At 48.0% G+C, this 25,370-nt stretch overlaps 1 protein-coding gene across 2 annotated transcripts in view; it reads right to left on the reverse strand.

The window, feature by feature from the left end:
• Positions 1–25,370, reverse strand: part of trappc9 (trafficking protein particle complex 9) — a 308,154-nt gene that overhangs the window by 85,712 nt on the left and 197,072 nt on the right. For both annotated transcript variants that reach the window (XM_035429796.1, XM_035429795.1), the window contains 2 exons: positions 11,421–11,574; positions 4,577–4,667 (listed from right to left, as the gene is read on the reverse strand). In XM_035429796.1, the coding sequence (XP_035285687.1) occupies positions 4,577–4,667; positions 11,421–11,574 (245 nt within the window). The remainder of the gene's footprint in view (positions 1–4,576; positions 4,668–11,420; positions 11,575–25,370) is intronic.

Genomic DNA, 25,370 nt, shown 5'->3' on the forward strand with positions numbered 1-25,370 from the left:
CGTCCAGAGCTGGGAACTTAATTTAAAACAATCAAACCTAAGAAAAACAGCTGGAATGCTTACTGTGCGGAACACACTCTGCGATTCTTCCAGTGTGGTATGACCTTCGCAGTCCTGCCAAAAACACACACATCATTTGACCCTGGCAAAAACCTCAGGACTCCATCGACGATCAATAAACAAAAGAGAAACCTATTACTGACTCATCGTGTCTGGAATATCATTTGTGAATTAAATGTACATTTCTTATGGAAACTTAAGTTCAACAGAAATGTTCAACAGTACATTCAAAGATCTAACAACCGGGAAAGGAAGCTCACCTAAAATTAGTTCGACAGAAAGATTCTAATTAGGGGCTTAGGATTGAGAATACTAAAGCAACAAAGTAGATGGTAACAATACATCAGATGATAAAAGTTCAACTTAAACTGCTCTAAGCTTGTGCGAATCGTACAATGTATCAGTCGTCTGACTGGCTGAAAAATGCGCGCTCAAACATCACAAAGCCCAAAGTTGTGCGAGCCAGATCTTCTCGAAACCCTTTATCACGCGCTAGTGAATCCGACTCAAGACAAACCGTTGCTGCCTTCTGCCACTGCTCCTAGGACAATGCCACATCTTCAATTCTGCCGTTTGTGCTACCTTTTAGAAAGCCGGTCTGAAAAAGTCTGATTACTTAGCTAATTACTGAGTGTACTTCAGAAAATCGAAATACCCTTAATCCCCCAATTAAAGGCGCGCCAATTTGCTCTGTTTATTTCAAACATAATCGCCAGACAACAACAAAACGGTCTTTAAGCTTGCCGTTTGGAAAACAGAGACGCATTACTGTATTCAATTTTCACAACGGGGCGAGCGGTGCGCAAACAGTTCCCCTCTATGCAGGGCAACGATAGTAAATTTTATTTGCTACGAAATTAAACACCAAATGGTGCTTTCATCGGCTGAATGCTTGTAAGCTGTGTATTTTAATTACCCACGTGTGTGTGAGCGCAATGGTGCAGCAAGACCGCAGGTTTATCTTCATAGCCTGCAGCTTACAGTCAGGCTGGCGAAACGTCTTTCACTTTCGTTGGGAGTTGGCCCACGCTTTTATATACATTACAGGAAAACAGCAGTAATAAAAATGGACCGCACTTACATGGCGCCTTTGGACGTCAAAGCACTTTACAGTTAAGGGGCACGGTGTGTGTGTGTGTGTGTGTGTGCTTGCATGTCTGTGTGGGTGTGTGTGGGGGGGGGGGGGGGGTTTCTTAACTCCCCTCGGCACCACCTCCTCGACCAACAGCCATTTTTGTGTGTTGTTTTTGCACTGCAGCCACATGTTTAGGCCCACAAAGTAAAGGCAATGGCGCTGTGGTCAGGAGAGAGCACGCAGCTCAGATTAAAGTGCTTAGAGGGCTCAGCAAAGGGTCGTGTGGGTCAATGCACAGCTGAACAATTACAGTCTCTCCGTGAGGTCACCTGACACTGCACAGACACTGAGAAAGGTGGTTCCCACTGAAAAACATGAAACAGAACACTTTAGCTACTAGTATGCTGCTGGTCATTATAGATGTACACACACACACACACACACACACACACACACGCTCACACACACACACACACACACACACACGCTCACACACACACACACACACACACACACACACACACGCTCACACACACACACACACACACACACACACACACACACACACACACACGCTCACACACACACACACACACATACACATACACATACAAACACAGACTTCAAGAAACAGAAATGAACTTTAAGACACCAGCGCAGAGCATGATAGTGTACTGGATAACTGAGTGTTGGCTCGCAGTCACACGTGCGCACTGTCCTGGCATGTTGAGCGACACGCTCGTCTTCCTCAGGCCCGGCCGCTGGGGCGAGCCGGGTACCCGGGACGAAGCCGCAGAGGGGTCACCGCCCAAACGGCGCCGGCGAGAACCCTGGGAAGGACACAGAAGAAGCACGCGGCGGCTCCCCGCTGCTAACGCTAAGCCCGCGAGAGAGAGAGCGTCTGCCCGACCGCCGTGCCACAGGGCTCACAGAACTAATCTGAGGCAATAAACCCCAGCTCCCACCTGAGACGGGAGGGAAAAGAGAAAGATCAGAAGCACACTACCCCACAGAGGAGTCCCGATGCTCAACAGAGGATGGCAAAAGTGTTCTACTGCAAGTGCGCTAATCGTTGCCAGGAGCGGACGGTAAACCTTAGCAGTAATTACAGCGTTGGTGCCTATGTGACAGTGTATGTGCCAGAATTAATATTATCATTTCCTACAAGAGGCTAATGAAAATTCTGGCAACGCGACTGCATGCATCAGTTGGGTACAAGCAGCAACACGCCCTGCACTGCTAGCTCTACAGCCTGCTTCAGCTCTACCCCAACACCCGATGCTGACGAACACAGGTTGTGTAGAACACGGCCAAGCTGTGGTCTGCTCTTCAGAGACCCACGTCCGTCTGTCCCGCCTGCACCGGCCATCGTTCCCTTCTCGTGAGTGGGGTGAGTGAAGACTTCAAAGAGCCACTACAAGTACACAGTACGCAGCGGCTGAACGGCTTTGAGAAGGCCCAGCCACAGGTCGTGATTAGTCCTGCAGCGGTGGGCCAAGGACCCATCCTTCTCCGTGTCAAATTACAACAGAATCGTTTCAGTGTCTGGCATCGTGCGAAACCGCAAGGCACGGATAAAAGCCCGGGACGGGAACCGACGGACCCCGTCGGATCGCCGGGCTGCGGCGTGCCAGGGGGCGCGAGCGCTATCGACGGGGCGCTGACAGAAGTGCTGGGCAACCTCCCACACACAGAAATTACAGGCGCTCGAGCACATGGGCGGCAGCTGAACGCTACCGGGTCAACTCCGCAGCTGAATGAAGCAAAAAATAGAAATAAAGAAAAAAAGAAACTAAGCTAACGAGGATAGTTGCACACTCGCTGTAATAAAGTAATTTATTACAAAAACCCTGAGGTTTTACTAGACATTATAGTGTGTGCAACTATCCTATCCCTTTTATGATGATTTTCCATTAGTCCACACCTTGCCATTTTTTTAGTGGTGAAAGAGCTATGAAAAGAACAATGAAAGATCACTAAAAGAACGAAATGGAAAGAAAAAACAACAAGACAAAGACTTTTTAACCTGCTCTATTCCAGCTCTGTCCTCTTATAACTAAGAGTGTAATGGCCGCCTGGTGAAACAAAAAATCTGATTAAGCAAATGTCCTAACCGTGTCTCTGAGACCGAGAAACTTCAATTAGGACCTGGAACACACTGCCAGGAGGAAACGCTTCCTGCTACTTCTGAAAAAAAGGAGCAGAGATGTTCCACTGTGTTTATCTCCTTTGATAATTCAAAGACTTTGCATCTGGTTGAACTAAAACTATTAATAATTCAGACATGGATATATTTGACATTTAAACGCGTACACGTTCGATCGTTACAAAGAGGTATTGCGCTGATTAACTTTGACGGATCTCCTTCTCGATCACCTGCACGCTAATGTTAAGCTAACTGCGGCATCGTGCTTTCCAACATCCAGCCTTTTCTAATGATTTTCACGTCCTTAAGGAAAAACCTCTGACGATGGTCTTGCAACTTCTTTCTGTCCGAGAGACATTAACTGCACGGTATCCTGTAAAGGCCTACACATCGCACAGCAGAAAAACAAAGCGACACTTTTTTCAAACCGCCTGCACTCAATGAAACGAACGAACCTCCCCTTCCGACTTATGGTCGACGCCCACGTGGTACTTCTGCCGGTGCCGTACGCACGACAGCCCACGGCAAGTACGAAAACGCACACCTAAGCTGGAGTGTTACTCTTAAATCCGACACCCTCTGCGGGAGCTGGCGTGCGCTCCTTTCTGTGAAGTCGCTCTACGCGCGCGGATCCCGGTCACACCTGGGGAGCTCTGGGCGAAACTCAGAATTCGGCTCCCGCCGCTTTAGACGGCAAAGAGATGAGACAGCGGGCGCAGGCAAGCCGCGCCGGCCCGGCTAGACAGACGGGCCCTCGCTGCTCGGGCTCCGCCAATTAAAGCCGCGACCGAACGCGGCGGAGATCTGAGAGAAGGAGCGCCGCGGACGCAGCGAGGGTTCGTTTCTGACCACGGCCGCGGACGGAGAATTCCGAGGGCGTCGCTCCCAGAGTCCCGTCTCCGGTACGACTTCAAACGCGCTTTTCCCGCTTCGCCCGACGGCGGCCTCCGAACGCAGCCGAGCGCCCGTTACGAACGCGGATAAAAGCGGGGCCAGGGACCAGAGGCGTGGACCTCGTCCCTGGGTGTCAGGCATAAGGGGGTGATCCCGGGACCCGGAAAAGACAGTATCGCCATGGCAACCCAAGACCAGCAACCCTCGCCCGATGACTGTTCCCCCGGTTGGCAGTCGCTAGCAACAGAAAGAAGACTCCACGCACACAAGCACACCGGCTGACCACGGACCAAACCGTAAACCGTAACCATCACGATTTCATCCCAGTGGTGCTTGTACGGTCTCCCGTGACTGAAGGTAATAAAAAGTTGACCCCCCCCCCCCCCCAGACAGGGACTTACCCCACTGCAGAGGCGCCAGCTGCAGGTGCTCCAGGACCAGCTGGTTGAGCACCCCCTCCACACTGGCCTCACCCCGACGGCGTAGTGACGGGTGGGGGAGCTGGTTAAGGAAAAGACACGGATAACATCTGGAAAGGACGCTGCAGGGGAAAGCAAACGATTAGCGAGCAGCCACCGCTTCTCCTAGCTTCTCCTTTAAATGGTGAGGGAATATTCACACACGGTGGATCACTGCCATGAAATAAAAGTTGATTGTTTACACCTGTCTCATGTCTTTGGGCCTCAAATCCAAATGTCTTCATGTATACAGCAAAAATAACAAATTTCACTCAACCCTTACACAAAACACTTTGAGGGCACTGTATATAATACACACACACGCACGCACGCACACATATATAGATATACTGCCTGCTGTCGCTGTGGATGGTAACAGCCAGGAACTGCCTGGAAGGTTTTTTTTATTTTTTATATTACACGGCATAGCATCACTAGAATGCTATCCATGCGTCCTTAAAAAAATATACAAAGTAGTCAAGTTAAGTAGATGTAATGTATAACCGAACAAGACAATTAACATCGTTCCAGTTTTTAAAATCCACTAGTTACATTATAATACTCGATGTTACACAGCGTGCAGGGTCTGCACACTGTTCTGTATGAGCGAGCTGGCTAAGCGGGTAAATTATGTCATAATAAGAGCGGCTTGCGGCGGCTTCCTGGCGGAATCAGCCGGAACCCCACACATAACAGAAACGGCCCGCAGCGCTAACGGCCTCCACAAGCCCCCCGCCTTAACAAGAGCCCCAGACAGGGTCATTAGCGGCACGCTGACACAAGATGGCCCCAAGAACATCTCTCCTTTTACGGCCGAGGCCCATCTCTGCGCCACGCTCTGGGGTAACGGATCCGCTTCCAGATCTGGCTACGGACCCGTGGAAATGGTGTTCAAGAGGGGGCCATGTTTGTGCAAATATTACAAGTAAAAAGTCCCACGGGTGGACTTTGCACGGACTTGCGCACAGGCACCATTTCAAAAGGTCACGGAAAAGAAAAAAAGAAATGGACTTTCAGCGCATTCCCCGCCAAAGCGAGTGAGTCGAACCCTCGGACCCGGTGAGTTTACAAGTCGCCCTTAACAGGCACGGAATGGAGGTCGGCACTAAGCTCCCGTCTCAGAGAGAGGCTGTCAGGATGTAGTCAGTGGCCGGAGAAGCCCAGCTCCCTCCAAATGAAGAATAAGTACCGCTATCCCGCTATCCGAGCGTGCGAACGCCGCTGCTCTTGCTCCATCTCCGTGGCGACGCTGTGGCGTGTGCCAGTGGCTTGCGGATTCCCACAGCGGTGCATCTCCATGAAAACACACGCGGCGGCTAAACGTGCGTCGCTCTGGGTAACTCTTTAATCACACACATGGTCGCTAACGCCGCCAGGCGCTCCAGCTAGAGGGGTAACCTCCTGGAACCTGCCAGGCCCGTTAAGGAGGCCGCCTGTACTGGAGTACTGGTGTCAGGCGGGAGCACAGAGGTGCAAATGGGCTCGCTGTCCTTTCCAAACTTAAACCGACACCTGCACCATTTTCAAAGCTGCTAACCTCCTTTCACAAAGTAAATGACACCAAGTTCCCACAATGTCATTTACAAATAACCCACATACAGTATATAATGCACATACTTCACTCACATACAGAATATATTCATGTCGCACTAATAATCATTGTACTCTTCCTGCACAAAGACAAGGCTTTGAGCTCCAGAACCCAGGGGTCATGTATTGTTATACAGACCACACCTACAGAAATGAAATTGCAGTCCAATGTATTGCCAATATGTGGACATAATAATACTACATGTATTTCACAGCAGTGCATTTAAAATATATATAAACTGCACTCTGTGAAAGGAGCAATAATTTGCATAGTTTCCTGAACTGTATACTGTGAAATCTTATAATTTCCTGAAAATACATTTCAATATATGGATAGTGTGGATTGTTTTTCAGTACGAGAACAGTAGGTATAAACAGAGAACATCACAATTTCAATAATTATTGGTACTCCCATGCAAGTGCTTTCCCCGAGTTACAATCTTTCACAAAGCCACCCCAGGCACTCTGCACTGCTCCCCAATGTGACCCACACAGAGTTTGCCCTGAGCTGTGGCACAGACGCACACGCGGCTCCAGCTGCAGCTCTCTGTGTTTCTCATTGCGTGCCATGCGCTGCGGCGGTGACGTGGCTGTCGGGCGCACGGGTCGGCGCCCGCGGGCGCTGTGGTGCGGCACTGCAGCTGTGACGCACCGCGTGGCACGCCGGCGGACCCGTGCTGTCATCCATCCTGTCCGCTCGGAGCGTCTCCCCCACCCGGAGGAGCTGGGTTCGGGTGATGTCATATCTGCCCTTGCCGGGTGGGCTGCAAGCCTGTGGGCGGTGGTTGGGGGGGGGGGGGGGGGGGGGGGGGACTAGGGATGAACTCTAACAGGCTCTCCCACAGGGAAGGCCCAAAACAGGCCTCACTCCATGTACGCACAACGCTTAATATTGGCCTCTGTTATTTTTTACTCTGGCATGTGTCAGTGTGAAGTTTGCCTATCCTGACCCCTGACCCCTGACCCCCAACCCCCCACCCCACGGTTTCATGAACACTAGCGTGCATACTAGTTAATGACACAATGAACGCAGCTTCTGGAAGACTCCGTGCGAGACTGAGGCACTGCCGTCGTAGCAACAGGAACGCTGCTTTAGCTTGTTTTAGCGTGTTTGTCTAGCCTAAATAACATCTCTATTGCGAAGCAGACAGGTGAGTTCGCGGCGGTCCTCAGTGGCACTTTCCCGCCACGTTAGGAGCTTCAGCGAAGCAGGAAAGGGGAGCTGTCTGAACGGAGCGCTGATGCAAGAAGGGGAGGGGGCGGGGCTGCCAGGCAGAGCAGCGGCTGACGCGCTAGCCTGAGCTACGCTAACGGACAGCCGAACGCTATTCCTGGGAATGCTCAGTTCCCAGAGCGCTGTGCATGAAGACCATCAGCCTCACAATTCTGCAACTGTATTTCTGCAGCCTGCTGCCAGGGAATAAAGCGCTGTTCCTCAAATAAACACAACAGCAGCCATTTTAGAACAGAACGAGCGGGGGAGTAACGGTCTTCGACTTCGAGTGACTTCAAAAGAATCCCGTTCACATTATTTGCACAATAAAGACAAGACAACCTTTCCCAAAACCAGTTTAAAATCGTTGCTCAAATGACAGGATGACTCTTGTTATTTAAATCCTGAACAATTCTTCAGGCACAGTAAACATTTTAGAGTTTACAGGCAGGAGTCTTTGAAAAAGCATTTCTCCGTCTCCTCTGAGAGTTTTTTATATGAGCATTAAGCTTAGATTGAGAGCTATTGATTGTTCGATGATGATGGGAAAGTCGTCTTATGGCAGTTGCCCAGAGAAATACCCAAGTCACCTTTAAATGCTTGGATTCCAAGCAGCCTTTCACGAGGTAATCATTTTAAAAACTACGTACTTGCAAAACCTTTTTTTAACCCCTTAAAACCCAGGTCTTTTTGTAAGAATCTTAAACAAACCCCTTGATCTCCAAAATTATTAATTTAAATTTAAAATGGGAAAAGAGTTCAGCGTGGGTCCATATTATCAAAAATCTTCACACCAGCTTCCTTTTTCTTTTGTCAATCCCGTAGAGCAATGCCAAACTGCCTACTGATAAAAAATAGAAAATAATGTACTTAATTACCATGACGTCTCTGCATTAAGCTGAGTACATTAGAAAATATGATTAGTTCAATAGCTCTGTGAGTGGATGAATAATTAATTGCACTTCTTCCCCCAACATCTTCGCAGAACTTTCTAAATAACAATGAATCTGCATGTAATTGCCATTCCATTAGAGTCTGCACAGACACGGCCCCTCCCGCAAGCTGAATCTGCATTTGTCAGTCATTCTGCTCCCAGAGTTAAAAGACATGATATTTAACACGCATTTTGTGTCCTGAACTAAAATCAGCAGAGAGCAGAAAGACAAGAGAGCTTCGACCGTTCGGGCCCTTTCCGATCGAGGAGGCTAACACTAGCCCGCCCTCTTCTGGATCACAATAAGACCCCCCTCCCCCCCAAGGTTTCCCATCCGAACGCGCGAGGCCCTATCGCGGGAGCAGGGGACAGCTGGACCCAAGCGAGCTTCCTAATCTCTGAGGGACAGCGCCATCCTGGGAGGGAGGTCACCGGCGCAACCAAAAAAAGAAACGCATCGAATCTTAGAAGGCGAAGTGAGGCGAAGCGGAGGTCGGCAACAGGGGCCGTCCGAGCGTCGCCGGCCCAGAAGGCCGAGGGCCTGGCGGGCGGCCTCGCGGACCGCGATGGGGAAAAGGGGAAGAGAGCAAAAGGAAGCGCTTCTAAGCGAGGCGTCGCTCGGTCGACGCGCGCCTTCTGTCTCCGCTAACGCGCGACGCCCGTCAGGAAGCGTGGCCGCCCATCTGCTCCCCCCCCCCCTCTGCCCAGCTGCGGACGGGATCCAGATGTCTGAGGCAGATGCCATGTGACAGCCTGATTTACTTCTGCGACAATGCAAAAAAAAAAAAAAAAAAGACACCGCAAAACAAACCAAAAACACGCTGGCCGTACGTCGATGCTTCTCGCAGGCGCCTGTTCGGCGGTGCGACCTAAAACGAGACCCCTGCGCCGATTAAGCGTGCGATAATCAAGACCGAACCAGTCGATCTGTCATCGATCACAAGATGGCCCCTTTAGTGGGCCGGCAACACCGCTTCTGAGAGGAAAATAAGCATGCAGGCAGCAACCCTGCTGATGTACAGCCTCAGAGACCGAATGAGAGTGCAGGAGATAATTACCCATTCAATAAAGACTACCGCTTTCTTTTTTCAATTAACACCTGTGGAAACATCAGACCAGTGTCACTTATAAATGTTGCGTGCAATTTTTTCCCCCCCAACAACCGCAAAATGCAAACGAATTTGGGAAGAGTTGTTCAGTTCTGTAACCTGATCCTGTTTTTGTGATTCTAATATCCAAAGTGAGGTGGTTTCTGGCAGAAACAGACCTGCCTTAAGGGTTTGGTGAGCGGTGGAAAAAACAGGGTTTTCAATGAGCAAATTATTGACAAGGGTAGTGAAAGTGAGGAAGGAGATAGAGGCCTTCACCGGAGTGTAGCTCAGCAATGCTGTTAGCATGTAGCATGCACAAGGTACATACGGCTGATCCTGCGTTTTTCATTCAAACACACGCGCCACGGCTAACTCTTAACCACTTGAGAGACTGTAGGCACACCTGTACTTGCTCACAGACATTTTTCCCCTTGTTGGCTCCTGAACAAGATATAAAATGTATTATCGGGATCGCTGTTCTACAGCCAAAAAAACGAGTCCGGATAGCCAGTTCATTCTGAAATCAAAGGAGCTTCCGCATTCCGAAACTACAAATTGCACCCTTGAAAAGTCATATTGATTTATAGGAGGGCAACTGTTTGGCTCAAAAAGCACCGCACTCCAAAGCCAGCTTGTTTTTCATAAAGACTGAAAATTAAATTACAACAGGAGCTCCATCCATCAAGATTCAGCATTCTGCATTATTATTACACTATGCATGTTGTCATGTTCTAAAATTGGACGCTAGGGCTCCCAGGAGTCGCAGATGACGTCTTCGAGGCACACGAGAGTGCACTCGGGTAGGCTACTGAGGAGCTCTCTCAGCATCCCCGAGGAACAGCAAGCTCCTATCTCCACCATATCAATGGATTTAAGTGGACCTCCGTGGTCCACTTGTGCAATAAATGGAGTCCTCTGGCACAGTTACTGTGGCACAGAGTAAATAAAGTCTCCTGGCACAGTTACTACGCAGCTCAGGCTTCAGGCTTCAGAGTGAAGCCGACAGGGGAGCGAACTGTCCAGGGATGGGAGAGGCCCACAGTTCTGCTCCTGTATTCCAAAAACGGGAATGAAAAAGGAAACCGGAATTAAAGTGAAAGCAATTCAAGTGAAAAGATGAGCGCACCTCCTAAAGAATGGGAAACTGCGGAATAGATTTTCAGTCCGACAGCAGCGGGCGTGACGTCGGAGAGGGGAACTAGAGGCAGCGCAGGAAAAAGGGGTGGTGTCGTCTGTGCCACCCCAACGCCCCCAGCCGCAGGAAAACAACATCAATCATCGTGAATTTCACTGATCCTAAGGTCATTACCAGGACACTCAACCATCGCTCCTCTGGGCCTTCATTTTGTACCATGCTATGGAGTGAGGAAGCCATCTCCCGGAAAATGCAGAATACAGGCACAGACTTTAGCTTCTGAAGGTTATTGCGAAAGCGGTCTACATGTAACAGAGAAATCAGGTGCCTTTTGATTTTTTGTAAACGACTGTGTATCCAGTCTATCTGTTAAATGCACCTGCAGTCAGATCAAAATAACAGTAATCAAACCTGAACCAATCATCTTTGCCTGCAGTGTGTAATTTGCATAAAGGTAATGATGCACACAGTTACAATTCGGTTTTTTTCCAACCAATTTTCAAAATGTCGTTTTCCTGTGCTTTTTCCATCTATGCCAGCTTATTTCAAGCACGTTTCAATAAGGCAGTACCATACTGCTTTGAAATGAGACCAAAAGGCCAAACTGTAAATGAAATCAGGCCGTAAAAAAAGTAGCTTTTTCTGGCCATCAATAATCGTGGGTCTCACAGCTAGCATCTCCTTATTGATGCTGTCTAATTTAAGAGTGTGATTAATTTAACGTGTTAGGGTGACACCAAGCCCCAGCGCGGTTGGTAAATAGGAACGCCGGGGGGGTGGGGGGGTGGGGGGGGTGGCAGAAGGGGGGCTCTAGGAAAGGATATGATTTGCCAGCAGATGCCCAGCTTGCTGTTGATCTCGTAGCCTTGCGCTTGCTGACGCTCCTCCTCCAGCTGCTTCGGGTTTGTAAAGCGCACCCTCTCCTCGTCCGGTTCCGGAAGATTCTCAAAGTCAAACTTGTCCACCTGGATGGCCATCCTGGAACACAGACATGCGGGTGTTATTAATACACAGGATTGATCACGGTTTGTTTGTGAGCTCCGTGGTACAACCAGTGACCGACATAAGGATTTTTCTTTCATCAGTTTGCAAAGACAGCTTGGAACGTGAACCATAAGACACATATTGACATTTAATCACAGATTACAAAAAAAAAAAAAAAATACTTTCTGAATTCAACATTTGCGTCACACTATTTCGTACATTACCCTGCAACCAAACAATCTGCCGCATTACTTTACCCAGGCCTATGAGACGGGTCTTTTAAAAATGGGAAAAACGCTGGAAAATGCTGACATGGCTATAAGGACGCTCTTTAAGTGGAATTCATCCAACGTGTCCATTCTGTAAAAAGACGCTGGGCGTCATCATCTTGTCTGCGGCTTTGTGTTGAGGAAAGGAGTTAGCCTTTGCGGGCAGATTCTTTTCCATTAGCATATTGCGCGTGTGCCCCGGCCCCTGCGCTAGGAGGCAATCAGAGGAAGAGGCTACTGGACAGAAGCGCTGAGTCAGGGGCCCCCAGACACCACTCAACACCCGCAGAGACAGGAAGTTGTCACTTCCCGTTAGAGACCGCTCTCAGGCCCGATCTTCCGCCGCGGCTTTCAAAAAGACGCCTGGCGCCGGGGCGTCGCTCCTCGCGGCTGGATTTCAGCCGGTCGCGCCCGCTGCCCCGCCCGCCCGGAGACCAATCAAACAGCCCGCGCGAGCAGAGGAGGAGCGCCTCCGCAACAAATGGGAAGGAAGAATTAGACGGACATGGCGCGCACGTTTGTTTCCTCGCAGGGTTACAGTGAGGAATTACTCTGCTCCAGTCTCCAATCGAGATGCCAAAATAAACCAGGAGATGCTTCTACCATATGTCCGAATGCTCAAAGAAAACACACCAGTTATCTGCCATTAAGATGCAGGCCATCTGTATACTAAACACGAGTACATAAACATGCTTGAATTCCCAGACATATACATATCATTTACAGTACACATCAATTGGCAATAACAGGCACCTAAATCAGTAAATCATTCAAGAAAACGGAACGTGAGTTGACTTGATATATTTGTTTACATTAACATTTTATAATCTTGTTCCCTCGTCCTGTGTTCATCAAAATGTTCTTTGAAATTTTATGACATTAATTTCATTTTTTATTTCATTACATTAACGGTTACAGAACACCTTTGTGACAAAAAGGCACAGATTAAAAAAAATAATAATAATATATCCAAAATGCAGTAATACATTCTTACTGTGTTCCAAGAATAGAGATTTTCTTTGAGCATGTGTATGTGCTTGAGCACCTGAGTACCACTGAGGAGAATTTGTCTCATAAGAGAGGTCCACCCACAGGACTAGGGTGACCTTAAACAAACAGACTGACAAATAAACAAAGCACATTGCACTGTACACCCACGCAGACTCTCCACGGACACCAGTGGACAGCGCGAACAACCGCGATGCTCAGCCATCAAAACGCACTGGAATGGTTTGATAATTACACGTAAGACGCAGTTTAGGAGTGAATCATTGTCAGGCCGCTGACAGCCAATCAGAGAGAGGATTAATGACGAGCAGCTTCCATTTCCCGACACCATCCATCCTGCTCAACACTCAAGCGCACAGCAGTTCACGCTCTGGCAGGCCTCCCGTAACTACTGTAATTTATTTACTCAGAAGGCTTACTCAATTTCTGAAGTCTGCAACTTCTTTACACAACAGGAGATTTACCGAAGCTGCAATAGGCTGGTGCTCAGCAACGCATCAGCACACTGATCTGAACCAAAAGTTTCGAACAGTTAGACTTGTTTCACCATTGGTTTACTGATCTGACTATATAAACTCAGCTATACCGATCTAAATAGATCTCTCACGCACACAAATACTGTAAGAACAGTAATACCCAAAATACAATATCCAAAGTTCATGAATTACAATTTTATTCCTTCAAGTGAATACATACATGATGCAAGCTCTAAATGGGATTAAAAGAAGCATTAAAAAGATTTTAGCTACAGTTTTTACAAAAGGAATTTTTCATACTTCCCAATGGAGGGCAGTTTGTGTTTGAAGAAACTGCTGCCTTCTCACCCAACATTGACGCTATTAGTGCACTATTGTAAGTACAGTGAGCTGTCTACACACTTCACACTGAGGATAATAAGACTTCCCAGAGACAAATGAACATTCATGCAACATTTATAGTATGCCACAAACGACTGCCGGCAGTGCTTGGAGTTCAAGAGCTACTCATCTCTAATGTGGAACAATTGAACTCCGCAATTCATTTCAACGTGAGTTCAAGGTTGTCACAACTTCCCCCGTTCTCATACAAATTCCTGCGTTTACATTGCCTCAAATAAACTTGATACTCTTTAGGGCAAGGCGAGATTGCAACAGGCATGGTGACGGGGCTTGTGAGGACCTCGAAATATCTGTTGTGGCCTCTTTGGGGCTCCAGGATCTCTCACTCCCACTCACTTAACACCATTAAATAGTGCCAGCAGGAACCACAGTAGACTAGGAAGGAACTGTAATTAGTTGTCCTGCGAAAACATACTTTCTATTCCATTCTTTTTTTTACGGGCAATACAGTGTACACAAAAGCTGTAGCCTCCCTCTGGGTGAAGAGACAGAACAGACTGATGTTTTGACATCTACGGTGCCTTCCTCCATGTAAGAAAAACACCACAGACACAGTCTGATCCCAAAAGCTCTTGATAGGATTTAAGTCACAGGATGGTGGCAATCTACTCACGGCTCCTCTTCTCTCTCCCCTCAATCCTGCTATCCTGTTAAGATATGTCTTCCAAATGTTCTGCCTGCACTAAAATAATGTCCGTTTCAATATGTGGTGAGGAATTATCTTTTATTAATCCACCTGTTTTTGGAACAGCCAAAGTCACCACTGGACCCAGCTCTCACGTCACCAATCTCCACCCGCCCAAGGAGCACTCCATTTATATTTAGGTACTTGGGTACCTATATTTAGGTACCTAAGCTTTTATACAGGGCGACTTTAAAAAGTACATGCATAATGGTTTGTGCAGTGATAAGAGCCGATGCCAAGTCATCAGTGTCAGAACAGACAGTACTAATCAATACACAATACTTAAAGCAAAGTGCCACAGAAGGTGCAAGAAGGTGCCTCAGAAAGTAGTGCATGAAGTAGCCAATCAAGAAGGACCCTCGGAATGTAGTGCATGAAGTAGCCAGCGGTTCCGAGGATATGGTGTTAGATATAGCAAAGGTCAGGCTGTCAAACCCATAAATGCCCAGAAATCAGCATAAATGAGAGAAAATATGCTAATAAAACTGTAGCAGTGAATGAGCACTCCTCTGATCCCCTTACCCACAAGTCAGTGATGGTCTCCTTGACTGCCAGCCACACAGTACTGCAGGCATAGGCACTCCAATTATGTGTTGCTGCTGTGGGCTCCTAATCAAAATGTGGTGTGATGTAATATTAATGTAATGTAATGGGCTAGATGACATGCCAAAGACTGAAACTGCTGACGCTTAGACCACAGGACTCAGCCGGCGTTTGCTGCCACAGCTGGACAGCATTTTCACTATTGAATTGATTCAGAGACGGTTCTACCTGGGAGACTGGGACTGGTTATCGTTTTAACCAATTCCCCGAGAATTCTCCGCAGTTGGAACTGTTTTCGCGATGATGTTAGTGATCATTGTGCAATTGTCTGTGTGAGAAATGGAAAGATCCCCAAGAGTAAACCACATTTTATCTTTAATCTATAAAAAGCAATTTAAACATTTCAACTAACAGGCTTTCTTGCACAACCTTTATGATAGTGACTTGGGAATCGTTTCTCAAACGGCTGATGTTGATTTCAAATCTATTTTCCTGGCTACACGTGATACACATGCTCCTTTCAAAAGATTTAGGGTCCGTGGAAAAGACAATCCTTGGTTCAATGAATCTATACCCACTTTGATTACATAAAGAGATCTTGCCTGGGCAAAAGCCAAGAAAACTAACGACCCTTTGGCAAGAAAATTCTGTAGAACATTCAGAAATAAATGTACTACATGAATTTAAAAAAAAGCTAAATCAACGTAATAAAAGAAAATTTAAATGACCCTGTAAAATTTTGGAAACTGGTCACAATCCTCCTCAGGTTCAATTGCACCAACCAGTTTTCCAGGTCTTTCAAAAGTGAATCATAGCAAAAACCTGGTTCAATCTGGTTCTATCTCTGACTCTGGTTCTACACGTACCTCTGAAGTAATCCAGGGGTACGTGCTGCAAAAGGAAAAAGAAGCCTGTTCCATGATGCCTATTAACACATAACACAATTTTAACCTGACATGTACATATAGCCCCGTTGAGCTTAGATTGTAAAAAATCTCCAGTTCCAGATAAGATAGAGCCCTGTTTTTTTCCATTGCTGCAGACATTATTGCAGAGTACACTGCTTCTGTGTTAAGAGTATGGAGACATGATTTACATGCATGCAGCCTCATCCCTTTTAAAAAAAGAAAAAAGGCCGAACTCATCAGACTGCATTGGGCTTTGTAACAGGTGCAAGTTCATGTACCCACCATTGCACTTTATATGAACCTCTAGGATGGTCCTATTATTTATTCTTAAGGCATTGTTGGGTAAACGACCTACTTACATCTCCAGTCTTTCATCGTACTTTATCAGCAACTATTGCACTTGGATCCACTAGTTGCTGTCTTTTAAATGTACCCAGGGTGCACTCTAAGCTCGATAAAACTGCCTTTTCTCTTTCTACGCACCTTGGTCATGAAATGCACTGCGAAATATCAATGTTTTAGAAGTATTACCTCCTGTGAATACTTCTAAAGGTCTTTTATAATCTACCTTAAAGGAAATGTGCTGTTTCACACATCACCGCCTTCACATATCCTTGATATGGACTTGATGTTGGACTATTTTATGGATATCATTGGCATGGACTGTATTTTCCTCTTTTCACATACCTCTCTCACCTCTCTTTAATTTTCACACATTGTATGTATTTTTATGCATTCTATATGACCATGTGGAAAAACTATGGAAATATGGGAGATGTTCAAAAAAAAGCTACAGCAGAGAAGAGCCAAAGCAAGGAAAGGCCATTAGGAAACTGGATGCTAAATTTAACAAATTAAGGATGATGTGGAGGCAGCAGCACCCCTTGCCTTAACGAAATGCAGACATCATCACGACTCCTCTTACAGCAATTATTCTCGGCTGTTGTACCGCTATTAGCATCAGCGTGGCTGCGTGTGCTGACTGCACACCAGGGTCAGAGCCTCGTCCTCACACATAAGCTGAAAGGAACAGTTTTTATATCTCACATATTCTTCGGTTGAACAGGGAAACCGCTACGGCTGATACGGTCTGATAACAGCCCAGATGAGAGAGAGAGAGAACTGCAGACCGGTATCTGACTGAAATTTGTGCAGGGGTTGGGCTATTTGTATTTCTAATAGTCGTTACCGTAACCAGACCAAACTGCAAAGTTGGAATTGGTATCAAATGACGGGGCTTGATTGCCAATAAATCAGTACCTAAAACTCGAGCAAACCCCTTTTGATACAGCAGGGAATGGCCGCTCATATGAAGTACCCTCATCAAACTGTAGGTTAATAAGTCTTAAACGAATCAGCTTCAACAGCCATGACAGTAAGGACATTTAATAATTGGCCAATGGTGCAGGCCGCTCCCTCATTACGGAATAATCCGGATTTGCCTGCAGGTCTACCATAACCACCTTGCGGGGCAGGGATTTTCTCCCCAGCCTGGCAAACTCCGGAACATCCTGCAAAGGCGATGGTGGATAATGCTGCAGATGGCACTGGATCCAACGGCAGTTTGGCGAATTAAAGGTGCTGACTTTCCAATCAAAGCTAACCAAGAATAATTAAGCATTAACTCCGCTATCTACATAGTAAATGAACTGTGCCAGCAGTTTTTGCTTACACGCAACTTTGCTTGCTCCATAGAGACTTTGGTATTGCCAATACAGATTTCTATTAATGTAGATTTGTAGGAGAGCACTTCATGAACAATTGCAATCCCCAAAAACCAATTTAAGGCACAGCAATATATTTTCTGATATACTGAGCCCTTTGCATGAAGGATGTGCCACCTGTTTCAATAAGAAGGCAGGGCTTCGATCTCTTCCATAGCTCAAGTGTCAGTCAAAAAAATATCTTCTGCCATATTTTTCAGCCCCAGTACCCGAACCTGACAGGGAATTTAAAAGCCGTCATCCCCGGGCCACAGTTTGGGATCCCTCCTTAGAGAAACAAATCATTCAAAGCAGTTACTCCGACGTGACCTTTCACCCCTGCTGGTGACAGGTGCGTCGGCCCCGGTGCCGTTCTACGCGTTCTCCGGCGGCAATTACCGAAGCCCAGCTGTCACGGCGCTGAAAAACCTCTCACTGTTACAGACAGCGCTGCTGCTGTGCGTCGACAGCTCGTCCTGAGGTAAAAAAAAAAAAAAAGCCAGCCTTCCACCACGGATAATAAGATGAAGACAAAAAAAAAAACTAAACAAAGAATTCCCTTTTTTTTGGTCAGAGACAACGGCGGACGTTTCTACCGAACGTGCCGGTGCGAAGGGGCTCATTCCGAAACTCTGCGTGAACTTTAAAGGCGCGTGCTTCGCTGAGGTACGCAGTCGCCGTATAGTGGGGGGGGGGGGGGGGACTTGTTGAGGGGTTGGGCAGATTTATGCAGAGGCAGGCCTCTCCTGAGGCCCGCTGTTCCATACGTGCGCTCGGCCCGCGCGGATCTGACTTGCTAATACCGAAGCTCGCTTACCAACCCACCACCCCGGCGGGATTTTCCCATCCAATTACAGCCATGACCCATAACGATTTCCCCGGGATACGCCAAACTCATCACCTGAGAAACCCGCGTTATCCCTGCCGCCGAGGCGAAGCCGCGTGTCAGCGCTTCGTCAGCGTCCCGGCTCGCGGTCCCAGGACCGCGTTCGACGACGCCGTCGTTTCACTGGCTGTCACGGGACCGGCGGTTTGCGGGACGGTCTCTCTCGCGGGTCCGAGGGAGGACCCCCTCCTGCAGCCGGGACGCCGGTCTATGCGCTCGGCCGCACCCTCGCTTTGCGCGCCAGGCGGAACCCGCCGGGCCGATTTAACCCAATCCCAGCGCTCCGTGTGAACTGACGAGGACCAGAGCGGTTGCCATTCAGAACACGCTCCGCGCAGATGCGCCCCTTTTTAGATTAAGCAGGCCCTGCCGCCGCACACCTTTTCCCAGATAACCCTCGCTGGAGGGTGAACGGAGAAGGAGGCGAGGGGGAACTCAGCAGGGACGCTGCCTGGCTAATTAGGATGCGCCGAGCGTCTTTGATGTAAAGTATCGTTTTGTTTTGTAAATGAGGCGCAAATTCAGAGCGCTAATTCTCCCAGGCTTTGGTCCGCCTTCTTACCTTTGATGCGATATGCACGAAAAAAAAAAAAATAATAAAAGAAAAAAATCTATATTTAAAAGGAAGCCGCCGCCGCGCATGCTAACGAAAACGCGGTGGCCTGCGTTTCATAAGCTGCTCTTGTTCAGGGCTCCAGATGCGCAGCTCGGCTCGCGCCGGAGCGAAAAAGGGGGAAGGAAAACCAGGCGGACTCATTATTTAACAGACCTCCACCACGAAGCCAGGCAGAAATTAAACAATTACGTATCTGCACGGGGAGAACAAAGAGTTCTGTACACTGGGCCATTCATGATTACAGGACCGCCAGCACGAACGACTGAAGCCGACAAAGGAACACGTTCGACCATCAACAAACTGGTGGGGATTTGCTACCGGGACACAGCGTCCAAATGTATTTAGGGCAGCGGATGTACACGACAAGAGTGACTCCACAGGAAAAGGCACTACCAAGGAACGAAGAGCGATAGCAACAGGGAGCTAAAACACGACACAGTGCGGGGGGTGTGCTTGAGCGTTTTAAGCCACAGAAGTTCCTAAAGTCACATGATACAGCACACGGCCAATGCCACCACCCAGACGAAGTCAAGGGGCAGGTGATGTCAAGTCTGCATGTGAGAGCCAAACTGCAGGAAGTTTTACATGCTGTCTTCGGCAGGAGAAAAAAAAAATGCAGAAAAAGTTTTAATAAAACAAATATAAAAATGTCAACCTGCGAGTTATAAGTGGCTTTTGTCAATTATTTGCGTTTAGGTGTGCTTGTGAGCGTATGTGCTGAATATATTTTGCTCATGGTAACTGACAGACATAACCTAAACAGTAGATTCACTCTACCAGTGCCATATGGCACACTCCATTTACATGCTAATGTATATACTTTCACTAGGTTTGTTATTCTGTCTGTGTAACACTCCTGCCATTAAACCACTTGTTTCCAGTCACAATTTGTCTATCATTCCTTCAACAAACATATTCTCCTGCGCTTAACTGGCACACACTGCAGAAATAACCCCCCAGTGCTGGGAAAAAGGGCTTAATAGATGACAGCTGACTTATCCGTGACTAATAATCATCTGTCATTAGCGAGATGGAGGAGCCAATATACCACATGGTGGGGACACCGCAGCCCCCCGTCCCCCTCCATCCCCCCAGTGAGCAGGCTGGTGGGGGGCCTGGTCTCGCAGGGTCCGCTCATCGAGATGTTTAATATAAGCAGCAGCACCTGTTCGCACACGGGCGAGAGTCTGTGGACGAGGTTGGCCCCCCCCCCGTGGTTCGCCACCCCCAGGCCCCGCGCTCGAAGCGTACAGTTCCCTCAGGGCCTGCCAGAGCAGCGGAAACGTGTGATCGCCCCGAGCCTGGAACGGCTCTGCGGGAGGAGGGAGGAGGTGAAACGGGAGGGAGAGCAGGGGGGGTAGATAGGGAGAGAGATAGAGAGATAGAGAGATGGGGGTGAGAGAGAGAGAGAGAGAGAGACAGAGACAGAGCGAGAGAGGGAGAAAGCGAGAGCGAGAGAGAGCGAGATGGGGGCGAGAGAGCCAGCAGTCAGCAATTTACAGTTTTGTAACCCAGTCCTGCTGGATATATGCATGTAACCACACGCGCACGCACACGCAAACACGCACACACAAGCCGATGGAGGTTTGCACGCGCTCCTACTCGCCAGCGCGAGACTGATGAAGGCCGTGGACAGGGCCTCGCTCACAGGCCCCGCCCACGGCCGCACGAAGCCTGCCTCGCGGCGCAGCTACAGTAGCGGGTGGCCACTGCGTCAGGAACAAAGCAAACAGCAGCCCGTCTCCAGCTGTGTTTCTGTTGATTACATCAATTCCGCGTTTCGCATCAGCCATTTCATTACTCGCAAAGGCTGAGAGACACGGGGAGCTAAATTATCATAATTGGTATAGGAATCGGACAGATGTCTGCGGTGACTGCTCCTGACGGAGAGAACAGCCTGTTCCCAACCTGCACCTGTTTGCGCTGAAAGGATAAACGCTTTCTCACTGACATTCAAAACCCCTTGTTTTGCAGTTTACATTTGCCACCAAACCACCAACTACCATTAGGAGCGAGTGATTTATTCAGAAAAATACATAAATTCCTCTCCAATCAGCCAGGCAAGGAAAATTTACCGGACAAATGAGATCAGATATTGTCAACTTCCGCGCTTATACAGCGTCTTGAAAATGTGAATCTGTGGTGTGTGTGTGTATGCATGTGTGTCTGTGCAAGCTTGGATGACAGGCAGGAGAGAAGCTGAACAACAGAAGTGTGACAACAGCGCCCCCGCTGGTCAGCTGTGGGTGCAGCATTGCACTTCTCTCCTAACCCCTGCAGTTCTGTGACTTTGAGACTAGCCAATGTATGCTGGGGGGAAGACACAAACAACTACAAAAAAAAAAGAAAAAAGCAGCTAAATGTTTTTATTTATTTATTATTGCTTCCATTGAAAATGTTGAATAGAATGACCCTCAGGGGAACTTGTTTGGATGAAATGGCTGGACGTGTTATGACTAGGTGTCTGAATCTGCAGTGACCTGTGCACGTCCTGTTATGAGAAGTGTGCACTGTGCTATCCCTTCTATGCCAGGTTCTCTTTTTCTCCAGTTGCTTTTGAAAACTGCTCGTAGTCTATGTCTCTTTGTACATGGCTGTCTCTGCCAGCTGCCTGGTCAGGACTACAGTAAATGAAATGGATGTCTGAGGCTGTTTTAGAACATTCTTGCATCCTGAGAGTGTTTGCTGCTTCACAGCTGCACAGTTTTGCAACCACTGGCAATTAACAATCACTGGGACTTGACCTCACCAGAAGACAAAACACAGCATTGTTACTGCACCACACGAGGGAGTGAAAAAAACAAACAAACAAACAAACCAAACCAAGCAGTTTAAGAGACTGGAGAATAGGGTCTTTAAAATGCAGTCTAAATATAGCCCTGTGCTTTGGGAAGCTGCCAGCATCACATTCAGCCGCAGGCGTGAATCAGAGGTAAAACAGCATCGAGCGAGCTGTTCTCACACTTAAAATATGAATGTTAGGAATAATATATATATATATATATATATATATATATATAGATCACCCCTGCGTCGAAATGCAAATTATTCGCTGGCGGATTAAATAATACGATTACGCGCAGCACGTCGCCTGGCGCGCGGGCTGACAGCAGGCGAACGCGTTTCCTATTTATAACCGTCTACCCTTCTTTGCCGTTTCCTTTCGAATAACGCAAGCTTCGAACTCGCGGGCGAGCCCTTCAGGGAGAGCGACAGAAAACACAGGGGAGAGGCGAATATTTTTTATCAAAGCCTTTTCTCTCCTGCTCTAAGAGTCGGTAATTGCGCTATTCCTCGGGGAGAGGCAGAGAAGAGAAAAGGAGCTCGCAGAGAGAAGGGAGGGGAGGGGAGGGGCGGAGGGCGAGGGGGAGCTATTTTTAGCGCACGTGCCCGGTATCGGCAGCTGAGATCTCTGGCTGGCTGCGCAGCGGCGGCAGGCTTTGTGCTGCGGCTATTTTTAGCGCGCGGTCCAACGGCTCCCGTAACCCTCTGTTGCCGGCAGCGTCTGGAGCCAGCCAGCCAGCCAGCCAGCCAGCCAGCCAGCCAGCCAGCCCAGCCAGCCAGCCAGCCAGCCCGATTTTCTCCACCGGGGTCCGGCGCAAAGGCATCTCTACGGTCGACCGAGAGCCAGCAGTTTTCGCCGCCTCGCGCTGCCATGAGCTGGCGAGGATACGAGGTGTGCCGTTGCAGCGAGAGAGAGAGGAGAAAAGGAAACGGGTGGGGGGGGGGGGGGGGGGAAGCTTAACCGTTAAAGGTCTCCTAGACTTAAAAGCACAGATCCGCCATTCGAGGTGCTGTCATTTTTCTTTGAATCAAACATTTGACTGACGCGGACACAACGCAGCAAATGTGAGATTTGCATACGCAATACAAAATATCTTTTGAGTGGCAAAGAATGACGTCTGACGTAAAGGACACATGAATTGGTGTACTGACAGGAAAGAGGCATACTTAACCTTCGGCAAAGCAAAAAAAAAACAAAAAAAAGAAAAGCTATTTCCACCATCAAAAGGTCACCTGTTCTGCCAGCAAGGATGTAGGACATAAGTACTATTTGGAAGTTGTGACCTTTCTGTTCTGCTTAAATACACACAACCCAGTCTTCAAAGATTTATGAGTGAGTGGACATTTTCTCATCCAGGCACCCGGTGCCCGTTCACTCTCAGGACGTGATCAGAGAGGATCTCGTTCCAGCAAGACGTCCCCAATTAAAGCTGAGGACCTCGGACGTCACAGGTGGTGCCTCGGGCAGATTGGCGGGCTTCGAAACAAGACGACTTGCCGGTTCTAAGCCTGGGACTCAAGTAGCCGGCTCCTTGAGGAACCCTTATTTAACCTTCCAGTAAAACGTCCTTGTAGGTCTATCGCAAGTAGCTCCAGAAAAGCGAGTCCGATAAAACAATAAATAATGTAACAATCATGAAAGTCTGACGGCAGCACTGATGCAGCAGGCGACTTCATAAGCCTTTTACGAGAAAAGGGTACTGTGTGCAGGCAAGAGGAAATCATTTCGACTGCAGTGATCTAAGAAATTATTTTTTCCCCGCTGATGTTATGACTGACCCCTTTCTCAGAAATCACCTCACCCAAGCGACATGTGACGGTAGTCTCTCTCAGCTCTGACCCTTGCGTCTCTGGTGAGACGCATGTATTCATTTTGTGATACAAAGCGCAAGTGAAATGAAGAAAATATCCGCGGAGAGCGTTTCACACGCAACCTTGATGAGACTCGGGGTGGGGGGAAGGTGGTGCTTGTGCTTTCAGATGGGTGGGGTTTGGGGGGGGTGGGGGTGGGGGGTAAAAGAGCTCTTCTTCTTTATTAATGCAAGGTGCGGACTGTGGAGAAGTGGTCACTATGGCAACGTGTTTGCGCGTGTTGACCGCGGGTAATGAGAGGCCATCTCTGGCGCGCACACCGGAGCAACAGGCGAGGGAGGCGGCTGGTCAGGGAGGGTCCTGAGGCAGGGAGGATTGGCGTGCCTCTCCCCGAGATGCCGCGATCCGGTCCGGGCCTGTTTCCCCCCATAGCAGTTAACACAGGCACTGCGCAAGGGCGCCATAGCTGCTACTAACCCCCCCCCTCCCCTCCCCAGAGAAATGCTACGGTCCATCCTACTGGGCTGCTTCACTCCCCTCGCTTAGCTCACAATGTTATTCCACACTGTAGGCCTCATCAGGAACAGGGGGTTTTGCTGGACATGGCAACCCACAGCCAAAGATATTCTGGGGCCTCTTTCATTAAACATTTTCTATAAACTATCAAGACATAAAGAAAAAGAAATGTGTAAAATGGCTATATATCAATTCTATATCACATGACAGTGATTTTGCAGAGAGTACTGTATATAGCAGAACACCTGACCAGATAAGGATATTTGAGGGCGTTCACTGGGTGAGCTGGTCAGCTCGTTTACATGCGCACAAGGTTAAGGACAATTTATTATTTATAAACAGATCGGAACATTTAACTGCGCGTATAGACATTTAAAAAATCGTCCATATGGGAACATTTTAGGAAATTATCCTGTGCTCACATTTATTCCAAGAAGATTTTATAAATGAGGGCCTGGGTTTTTGATTTCATCCTGTAGATATGATGCACTGCAACACAGAGACCAGGAGCCTCTTTCATCCTGACCTGTTCAGTGAGTGGAACAAGTTCAAGCTAGTGGCCAAGAAGTGGATGGACTCACAGAAAAGGGAAACGAATAACAGGGTTAGAAAAAAAAAAAACCTGAAAGTACATACCATGTTCTAAGCTTGAAGACTTTAGAGGGAGAGGGAGGAAGGGGGGGGGGGGGGGAGCAGGCAAGAGCAAGAGAGAGAATGAGAGAGAGAGTGAGAGAAAATGAGAGTGTGAGAGCAAGAGAGAATGAGAGTGAGAGAGAAAGACAGGATGGGAGAGAGTGAGAGAGCAAGAGAGAATGAGAGTGAGAGAAAGAGAGAGAGAGAGAGAGAGAGAGAGAGAGAGAGAGAGCAAGAGAGAGAGAGAGAGAGGTCTCTGGGCCATTCATGAAATAAGCACAGCAGATGTGGTGAATGGTTTGTGTGATCTCACAGAAAAACCATCAGGGGGATAAAGGCATGTGACTCTGCTGTGCACTGCCAGACATGCACTGTCTGAATATCATTTATAGCACCATCTAATTGTAAGATTACTCTCTCGTTATATATAGGCAAACATATAACATTAGCTCACTGATTAATTTAAATTAAAAACTGCCTGTGGAGAATAATTACCATAGATATAGAATAGATTCGTACACGGTCTGCACTGTACATACTAGCACATGA

The sequence above is a fragment of the Anguilla anguilla genome, chromosome 8, assembly GCF_013347855.1.
Source record: "Anguilla anguilla isolate fAngAng1 chromosome 8, fAngAng1.pri, whole genome shotgun sequence".
Lineage (NCBI taxonomy): Eukaryota > Metazoa > Chordata > Actinopteri > Anguilliformes > Anguillidae > Anguilla > Anguilla anguilla.